Source organism: Capsicum annuum, chromosome 6 (genome assembly GCF_002878395.1).
Source record: "Capsicum annuum cultivar UCD-10X-F1 chromosome 6, UCD10Xv1.1, whole genome shotgun sequence".
NCBI lineage: Eukaryota > Viridiplantae > Streptophyta > Magnoliopsida > Solanales > Solanaceae > Capsicum > Capsicum annuum.
The window spans coordinates 124,682,246-124,693,370 of record NC_061116.1 but is presented as its reverse complement, the minus strand read 5'-3'; the positions used below and the strand labels follow the sequence as shown (position 1 = coordinate 124,693,370).

General features: G+C 30.8%; 1 protein-coding gene across 1 annotated transcript; it reads right to left on the bottom strand.

Moving 5' to 3' along the window:
- Positions 1–7,045: 7,045 nt before the first annotated feature.
- Positions 7,046–7,534, bottom strand: LOC107874185. Its single transcript, XM_016721038.1, has one exon. It carries the CDS (start codon positions 7,532–7,534, stop codon positions 7,046–7,048), a length of 489 nt encoding a protein of 162 aa, XP_016576524.1.
- Positions 7,535–11,125: the final 3,591 nt, after the last annotated feature.

The following is an 11,125-nucleotide window of genomic DNA, read 5'->3' as shown; positions in this document are numbered from 1 at the left end:
GCTTCAAACATGCACAAAACGCTTTTCTAAACATGATATTTGCTCCCTTTCCTTGCGAGATTGCTATGGGATTTAACGCAAATAATTTTAGTGGATATGCCAGGCATATTAGATTTTGCACTAAGCAAATAGTGAAGAGATTCTTCTGGAAAACAAGAAGTGATCACTTGATTTTTATTTATTTTTTAAAGAGGAAAAATTTTCGGAAAAAGCTTTGTAAAAGTTTCTTTGTAAAAATTATTATTGAAATCTGCAAAGTTGAATTTAAATAGAATCAAGGTAACCAAAGATGAAAGCACACAACCTTTCACCAAAAGATATCTTTTCATAAAAGAAACAATTTTTTATCATCTCTTCATTAAAAACACACCTATTCACTAAAATACTTATGTTAAATGTCCATTTAATTTTAAACATTCATTTAATGTTCACTTATGTTAAACCTGTTCAACTTTTTATTATCGTTCATTTAATTTTAAACAAAAACCTTACAGTGGTATGTTAAATGTTCTATATTCCTGACTTAGTGTTAGTTTGCCTAATGTAACATATTTTTAGTTTAATCGGAAGAGAATGGTTCTGATTACTGTACCATACTAAATGGTATGACGTGAGCGTGTATGCTAAATCAGATGTATAATCTTCTGTACCTTAAATACTACAGGACAGTTCAAAATGTTATAGCATTGGAATATCAGTAGATTTGTGATGTCTGCCTTTTTCTCGTAAGTAGAACTCAAAGTTATTTATTTATTTATAGCTTATATGATTCATGTATTTCATGTGCTATTTAACCAAAACCTTACAGAAATGTAGAGATACCTTAAAAGATTTTCAGTTTCTGCCAACATTCTTGACGGATATTTTCTTGTAACAGATTAATCAGACGTAACGTATTGCAAGTTACATGGTGACTGGTGTCTACTAACTCTCTTTTGAGTAAACTAGCGTGCTCCTGGATTGCCCCCTTTCAAGATTTATATGTTTCAAAGTATTAATTAATACAACATTCTTAACATGATATTTTATGAAATTGTGCAGCAAGTGTGATGGTTCTTTCTCTTTGATGCTTTGGTCTTATGAGATGAGACCATTAACATCACATCCAAATCTTAATTGGAAAGGAGATAAAAGGGTCTTGTTGTCTCAAACCTCTTTACTAGAGTAGAAACCATGTGGTGCACCAAGTGCTGACTCTAAAAATCATGTATATTCTGATATTCGTCTCTAAAATTGCTTCACAAAGTTCTCGGTTATGTAGTTCTTTCCTACATATATAACTCAAGATTTTATATATACTAGTTTAGTATACGCACTTTGCGCGCAGTGACGAATTCAGGAATTTTCTTCAGGGAGTTCAAAAAATAAAAACATAAATGTGAGAATTAGCCAACAAAATATAATTTCAAGGGACGTAATAATATATAGTCTATAGATATAAAATACTTAAACTTAAATAAGAGTAATTAATAAGTAAAACAAAAAGTTAACAATTTACAATGTGTCAACCAAAACTAGGGTGCTACGTAAATAATAAATTAGTCCTGTAAACTGTATCAACTAGAACTAGAGTGCAAAGTTAAAACTCCAAAAAGAAATTAGTGTCAATACTTCTCAAGCACATTTACAATACCACTCGACGAGATTTCATTGCTTGAAAGGACAAAATAATATCATCAGTTGAAACGTTATTAAACATATCATTTTCCATAAAAGGAACCATGCAACCACTCAAAAAGTCATCGTTCATTTTACTCCGCAACTCATTCTTAATAAACTTCATTGTTGAAAAGACTCTTTCAACAGATGCAGTGGCAACTGTTGGAAAAAAGGCTACAATATTGATATTGGATAGGAATTAATAATAGTAAGAAAGTTATCACAAACACTGTGTCGTGGCAAGCCACTTTGAAAGCGATTTCGGCCCGACTCCGGTGCAAATCCTTCTAGTCGGTCACTCCTCAAGGTTCCACAGCTACTTCCAAACACGTGCACTCGTGGCTAGAAGTTTGGAGGTTGCCTAAACCAATTGCCCAAGAGTTGAAAAGAATAGGAAGCCAAGACTAAAACAGAGAATTGATGAGGGAGAGAGTAATTTGTTTTCTATGTTTTCTGCATGTTTAGCTCCCAAATGATTCTCCTTAAATAGGTATATCATTTACGTTTATCCATCAGAAGAGTTAAAGAAGAGAAAGGAGTTAATGTACGTAATGTAACATTATTCTTTTGAATTAATGACAGAGTTAATAAAGTAACTTTTAAAACTTCCGAATGTTTCTTCTTTCACAAAGTTGTATTTATAGGAAACCGTCATTTGTATCATATTTATGAAGTATTAACTCTCCCATCCTATCTGACTTACTGATGTTTACGTATATTTATTACAGAGAGTTAAAAGAGTTTTAATATTTGCATTAATTAAGAAGGAATTATCCTTCAATCCCCTACTAATGCAAAGATAAAAGAATGGAATAGTTTTTGGGCAAATGGAAGGAACATGTACTTAAGTGTCAATATCTTTCGATTTAAATTGACACGTAGTGATGTGAGGCAACAACAGATATCTAAAAAGTGAAGTACTCTTGAACTAGATGGAGATAAGTTGAGACCCCCACAACACATACCATATCCTTGATTTTAAGCAGCCTCCGCGATACTACAAAGTGTGTTTATGGTCGTGCACACAAACCTTGGGTCTCATGAGTGCTCTACAAAGATAACCCAAGTCTTTCATAAAAAGGTGACCAACCTTTTACACTCACGTAGGTGATCCATCAAGTCTATCTCATAGACCACCTTAAGGCTATGGATCATTAAGAGCTAAAATAAGATCAACCTTATAATACACTATCGCACGTCATAGGGATAGGATATGTAGTGTTTATTGACGGCCTATATGGCTTCGTTTGACCACAAATGAGTATCCACCATATTACCTCAATCCATGGGCTTTAGACACCATCCTCCTCGATGATTCAAGGACCATTTTCCTTGTCAAACCCTTGGTCATAGGATCCGCCAAATTTCTTTTGGATCTTACATATTCCAAGGAAATAACACCATGTTTCAACAATTGTTTAACTGCACCATGTCTAGTGCGCATATGTCTCTTTTTACCATTGTATACACTATTTTTAGCAATCCCAATTGCCACCTTTGAGTCACAATGTGAAGACACTGGTGACATTTGTCTTCCCCATAAAGGCACATCTTTCAAAAGATTTCTCAGCCACTCAACTTCTTGCCCTGTCAACTCGAGAGCAATGAATTCAGATTCCATAGTAGAACGTGTTATACAAGTCTGCTTTGAAGACTTTTATGAAATAGCTCCTGCACCCAAAGTAAACACATAGCCACTGGTAAAGCTAACTTCATCATTGTTAGTCACCCAATTTGCATCACAAAAAACTTCTAAAACAGCAACAAATTTATTAAAATGCAAACACTAATCCATAGTACCTCTCAAGTAGCTTAACAAGCGATGAAGAGCATGCCAATGTTCATTACTGGGATTATGAGTATATCTACTCAATCTATTAACAGCATAAGCTATATTAGACCGAGTATAGTTCATGAGAAACATTACACTCCCAATTATTTTAGCATATTCAGTTTGAGAAACACTGAAATCTTTATTCTTTTTCAAGTGTATGCTAGGATCATAAGGAGTTCTCACTGAAACTACACCAAAATAATTAAATATTTTCAACATTTTTTCAATATAATGAGACTGACATAAGGATAAACCATTAACATTTCTTTTGATTTTTATTCCTAAAATCACATCAGCTTCTCCAAGGTCTTTCATTTCAAATTTAGAAAATAAAAATTTCTTAGTCTCATTTACAACATTCACATTAGGGCCAAAGATTAACATGTCATCCACATATAAACATATAATCACACAGTCTGATCCTATTATTTTAGAATAAACATAGGTATCAGATGAATTAACAACAAAACCATTATCTAGTAATGTGAAATCAAATTTTTCATACCACTGCTTAGGTGCCTGCTTAAGTCCATATAAGGACTTTCTTAATTTGCATACTTTATCCTCTTGTCCTGAGACGACAAAACCCTTAGGTTGAGTCATATAGATCTCTTCCTCTAAATCACCATTTAAAAATACAGTTTTGACATCAATTTGGTGTACCATTAAATTGTGAATAGCAGCTAGAGCAATAAGAGTTCTAATGGTCGCTATTTTAGTCACAGGAGAATAAGTATCAAAATAATCAACACCTTTCTTTTGGTTAAAGCCCCTAATCACAAGTCTAGCCTTATATTTATCAATTGTACCATCAGGCCTTAATTTTTCTTGAATATCCACTTGTTACTTATGGGTTTACAACCTTTAGGCAAATCATACAAGTCCCATGTGTGATTAGAAACTATAGAGTCTAATTCACTTTTAATAGACTCTTTTCAAAATATCGCATCTATTGAACTTATTACTTCATCATATGTCTTAGAGTCTTCTTCTATTAAGTAGATAGACACTAATTCATCATTTAAAGTATCGATATCAAAATCCTCAGTTAAGAAGGTGGAAATAAAATCAGGACCAAATCTAGTCTCAGTTCTACGTCTTTTACTCCTTCTAAGTTCATTTTCATGCTCATTAGCATTAACATCAGAAGCAGGCATAACATGAGAGTTAACAGACACAGATACAGAAGTATTATTTTGCACATCACTAAGAGCAACATTTTTCAAAGGAAAAACATGCTCAAAAAATTCTGCATCTCTAGATTCACAAATAGAATAATCATTTAAAAACATAAATCTATATGCAACACTGTTTTGAGAATAACCAATAAAGACAGTATCAAAGATCTTAGAACCTACATTTACTCGTTTAAAATCAGGTAGACCAATCTTAGCCAAATACCCTCCCACTTTCAGAAATTTCAAGTTAGGGGAAAATCCTTTCCATAACTCATATAAGGTCTTGTCTAGCTTTTTATGAGGAACTCTATTAAGAATATAGCATGCAGACAAGACAACTTTCCCCCACATATAGTCAGGTAGACCTGAGCTTAAAAGCATAGAATTCATCATTTCCTTAAGAGTTTTATTTTTTCGTTTAGCTACACCATTTTGTTGGGGAGTATAAGGAGCACTAAACTCATGGATGATAAAATTTTTATTACAAAAATCTTTTAGAGTTTTAGTATTATATTCACCACCCCTCAGATCTAAATTTTTTGATTTTTCTGTCTAATTGATTTTCTACTTCTACTTTGAATTTTAAAAACATGCTTTCAACCTCATGTTTATACTTAAGGAGGTATACTTTAGTGTACCTAGAAAATTCATCAACAAAAGTAATGTAATACTTCTTTCCACCTTTACTAATAGTGTTCTTAAAATCTGCTAAGTCTGAATGTACTAGTTCAAGCAATTCGCTCTTTCTACTAGTAACATATCTAAAATGTTTCTTAGCATGCTTTGCTTCTACACACACAGGACATTTAGAAATATCATCAATATTTACTGTAGGAATTAATCCCATTTTTCTAAGTTTTTTAATAGCATCAATATTAACATGACCTAGCCTACCATGCCATAAATTAATAGACTCAGCAATATAAGCAGAATTAGGGATATTTGCATTATTGACAATCTCTTGATCAATGTTCAGTACAAATAAGCCCCAACTAAGGTATCCCTTTCCAATAAAGTTTCCTCCACAAGAAATAATTATTTTATCAGCTTCAAAAATAAGTTTAAGGCCTACTTTGTTGAGAAGTTCTCCAGAAACTAAGTTTCTACGGAGCGATGGAACATACAGAACATTATTTAAGGATAATATTTTTTCAGAATTTAATTTAAGTAAAAATTTTCCTTTACCCATAACTCCAGCAGTACTGGAGTTACCCATATAGATGCACTCGTCATTGGTGGATTCCTCAAAGTCATGGAATAACTCTTTGTTGGTGCAGAAATGCCTTAAGGCTCCTGTGTCCAACACCCACTCAGTCTTGTTAGACATCTCTCGATGACTACTGCCGCAATCACGTCATCATTCTCAATAAGATGAACTTGGACATTATTTTGTTCCCCCTGTTTTGAGTTTTGCAAACTATACCATATTTCTTTAGTAGATTTATTAGTAAAAAATAAATCAAATAAAGTATTAGTCATATGACTCAGTAAATACACTCTAGCATTTATGTTATTCTTTTTAATCTTCTTTTTACCAAATTCATCAACAATCATAACAGTATTAGAATCAATAATGATGTTAGAACCATCATTAAATAAAACATAATCAACTTCTAATTGTTCTAAGAAAATAAGAAGTTTTTGTGACCAACTTTTAAAATTATTTTTGGTTAATGGCTCAATTTTTGAAAAAACAGGAAAACTTTTGTTCAAATAAATAGTCATTTATCAATATTGTAAGTAAGGAAATCACTTTCAAATTGTTGGAAAAAAGGCTATAATATTGATATTGGATAGGAAATAATAATAGTAAGAAAGTTATCACAAACACTGTGTTGTGGCAAGCCACTGCCTTGAAAGCGATTTTGGCCCAACTCCGGTGCAAATCCTTCTAGCCGGTCACTGCCCAAGGTTCCACAACTACTTCCAAACACGTGCACTCGTGGCTGAAATTTTGGAGGTTGCCTAAACCAATTGCCTAAGAGTTGAAAAGAATAGGAAGCCAAGACTAAAACAAAGAATTGATGAGGGAGAGAGTAATTTGTTTTCTATGTTTTCTACATGTTTAGCTCCCAAATGATTCTCCTTAAATAGGTATATCATTTACGTTTATCCATTAGAAGAGTTAAAGAAGAGAAAGGAGTTAATGTATGTAATGTAACATTACTCTTTTGAATTAATGACAGAGTTAATAAAGTAACTTTTAAAACTTCCGAATGTTTCTTCTTTCACAAAGTTGCATTTATAGGAAACCGTCATTTGTATCACATTTATGAAGTATTAACTCTCCCATCCTATCTGACTTACTGATTTTTACACATATTTATTATAGAGAGTTAAAAGAGTTTTAATCTTTGCATTAATTAAGAAGGAATTATCCTTCAGCAACTGGCAGAAGCAACGAAAATTTCACCAAACGAACTGCAAGAGGATAACATGAATGCTTTTTTATCTGAACCAATCTTTTTGAAAGATGACAGAGCCTATTTAAATTGGAGAATCTTTTATCAATGTCACGAACATCAATAATGTAATTTGCAAGTTGATTCTTAAGTGCACACATAAGTTCATTAAAGTCATCAGGATATAATTCAACCATTCTCATAATTTTTTGAATGTCAAAACTTAAAAATGAGTCTACCGGATTCAAACAAGCAACACCATGAAGCAACTCAGTTTTCACCTCAGCGAAATAATCATTAAGTTCTTGCAATTGCCAATCAATTATTTTGCAAAAGACTTCAACACGATAATGATGAAAGGCAGTATAGTCAGCAGGTTTACGTCGTGATTTTCCAGAGTTTACATACAGCTCATCAAAAGCAGGTACCACAATGTTATGCTTGATACAAACTATAGACATCTCAGAAATAAACAAATCTCATTTATTATCTTCCCTCAACTCTTGCAACCTTCTCTAGGCTACACTAACAAGTATCATGGCATTTGCAATATCTTGCTATTTTTTTTATAAATATGTACTAAAATTATTTGTAATTCCTAAAATATTTTTCATTAAATATAATATGAATGCAACCACATACGTTTTAGTAGCTCTAATATATCCTGTAGCCCTAGATCTTTCATCCAAAGAATGTGCAGTTTCAACAATATTATCAAGTATATCCATAATTGTATCAAACTTAAGAATAAAACAACTAAAAGATTTGAAGTGAGATACCCAATGATTATCACAAGCCCTAGAAATGCAAAGTTCTTCATGCAAGTCCTTACCTGTTTTAAGCTCACCCATATCAAAAGCCTCCTGAATTTTTGTTTGTTGAGATTCTCTATATTCATCCATACGCTTATAAGAACATCCCAACACATTATAATTATCTGAAACCAAGTGCACAAGTTCTCCTACTTTAAGACATTTTTTTAAAAACACCAACTAGAGTCAATTGAAGTTGATGAGCAAAATAATGAATTGAATAAGCCAATTTACTTTCTTTCTTAATCAACATTTTAAGACTGTTGATATCACCTTGCATATTGCTTGCTCCATCACAGAATTGTCCACGCACATAATATAAACTCAAGGAATTTTGAGAAAGTAAATTGACAATTGCATCTTTTAGAGATAAAGCACTAGTATTTTTTACATGAACAATATCAAGGTCTCTCCATCACAAATCCTCTATCATCAGCATCTAGTAAAACAACTGCCATTTGCTCCTTGCGTGATATATCAAAAAATTCATCAACCAATAAAGAAAAATACTCACCATTTAGTTCCTTTATGATACCCTTAGTTGTTTCAATCTTCCAAGCAATCAAAATTTCTTTTTGAATTCTTGAACAAGTCATTTGATCATTTTGAGGAGCTTTTTCCAACTCAAATTTTCGAATTTTGTCACACTTTTGAGCATATAATGAAAGAATTTCAAGAAAATTACCTCTATTTAGTGATGACTTTGATTTTCTACCTTATATATACAACGTAATTTTTTGCCGAGGGGGTTCGGTTGAACCCCCTCGCTACTATGTAAGTCCACCCCTATTTGCGTGTGTACATATATGTTAACATTAACGAAATGAGTGACCCTTAAAATAATTTAGTTTTAATATATAGTTATTTTAGTCTCTCATTTTTTTTGTTTTTCTATTATTATATGTTCGTTTGTGATGAATTAACGTAAAATGGTTCACAATGAGCCAATCACATGCTTCTTATCATTATTAAGTTTTTTGGTCGTGTTAAATTTCTTTTCCAACTTCGAGTCACGTTTCTTAGACAAATCATTCATCAATTTTGCTTAATAATCTATATTATTATCAAGTATAACCAAAAATAAATATTTCTAATGCTTTTTTTATTGGGGGGGGGGGGGGGCAGGGGGTTTAAAAAATAGGTTAAAAGAAATAGCATTAGAGATTATTAAGGCCTCTCTATTTACAACTATCTGTACTTTACTATTCCCTTCTTCAATTCAATTAAAATTTTCATCCAAATTTTATTTTTTTCTCTCTAATTTATTCATTTAGCTTCTTCTTCCCCACCTCTATTTTCTTTTCCTCTCCCAATATCAACTTCACCCCAACTATGTTAATTATAGCCAGCTTTAGGGCAATATTGTAACCCCATCGATCTTTCTCCTATAGTTCACATTATAATTATCATCAAGAACCACATGAGTTGCTTGAGCTACCGCTAATAGATTAGATTAATTCGATATTTTACAATTAAAATTTAGATATTAAAAATGTATACGAAAAATACTATAACTTTTCTCAAATCAATATGATAAAAACATATCTTAAGATATTGATAAAAATTCATTTACTTTGACTCTCTGAAAAGAAATTGTGATAAGTATTTTGAAAGAAAAGAAATAATTATTTTTTGTGGATAGGTGATGCTTCAGTTTTCTATCTAAAAGTATTGTTTGAAGCTGAAACATACATCCTTTCTCTAACTATTGGTTCTGTAGGATATGTTATTAATCAACATGCATGCAGAGACATAGAAAAATCTATATACCATGCAACAAAGTTAAGTGATGCTTACACTTAAGTTTTATGGTAATAAGTTTCTACATAGCTCAAAGCATTTCAACTAAGACACAAGTATAAGAATATTCAAATTATCATACAACTCCACATAACAATACATAAAATTTTATCCAAACCTTTTCAAATAAATACTAATAAATAATAAATGAGAAGAAGTACATCAATGATACCAAAATTGTTAGTGAAGAGTGCATCAACTTTCTATATTTTAAGACAACCTAAATCAAAATAAAAATAAATATAAATATTAAAATGCTATAAACATTAAAACATGAGAAGAAAGTACCTCAATAACACTGAGATTTCTTGGTGAAGAGTTCACCAACTTTTCATTTTCGAAGACTACTTAAATCAAAATCAAAATAATAAGACGCTAAAACCTCAATAACATTAAACAATTTACAAATTTATAGGCCAAAAGAAGTGTAATAAATTCACCTTGTCATATTCTAATAAACGTCAACTCATTTAGCAATAAATAACTACGAAATAAATTATCAAAAAATTTATGTTATCAAACAACTCCACCTAGCAGTACATAGAATTCCATCTAAATTTTTTAAAGAAAAATATTAATTAATAATGAATGAGAAGAAAGTATCTCAATGACATCGCGATATTGTTTGTGAAATTTTTTAGTAAAGAGTCCCAAGACTTTCCAATTTTATAGCTAACTCCTTTTATAAAAGTATTTCAATAAACCTAAAAGAATTTCATTTAGAACTTCTATAAGATTTGTATTATAGATATATTATTTGTATTAAATTAGGATTCAATTTTTGTATTACACATATATTATTTGTATTAAATTAGGATTCAGTTTTCTTATTTTTCAAAAATAATTCAAGTTTTCATTAATCACTTCTTTATTTCTGAAAAATAATACGTCCTTCCCAAAAATAAGGCAATTTACAATTTGTTAGGACAAAACAAACGGTTTTGAAAGTTTCTCTATTTTTCAAAAATAAGTCAAGTTTTTGAATTAATTAGTTCTTTGTGTTTGAAAAATAATACGACCTTCTATTTTTGTAAAAAAATAAAAAATACTCCTAATATTAATTTCTAATTGAGTTTTTTTTTTCTAATTTATAGGAGTTGTTTTCTATTTTTATTGAGTCTTTCTTTTTTTCTAATTTATCAACATGGAAACATTAATATTCTCCTTCCTATATATTTTAGGAGTCTAGTTAATATATAATATAAACATAATAATATAATAATTTGAGGAAATAAGCAAAAAAGATAATTTTGTCTATTGTAGAGATTTTTAATGAAGGGCAAAAAGTTCAAATCACTTTTCATATATATATATATATATATATATATATATATACACACTAATCAAGTGTACGTATTTTACACGTGTATATAGCATTAATTAATAGTAAACGTATATATAAAGAATAAATTATTATGTGTACATAGATCATTATGTACT

Bases quoted from the DNA above. Each gene is read 5' to 3' on its own strand.
- LOC107874185 (XM_016721038.1), bottom strand. From the start codon at position 7,534: ATGTCTATAGTTTGTATCAAGCATAACATTGTGGTACCTGCTTTTGAT.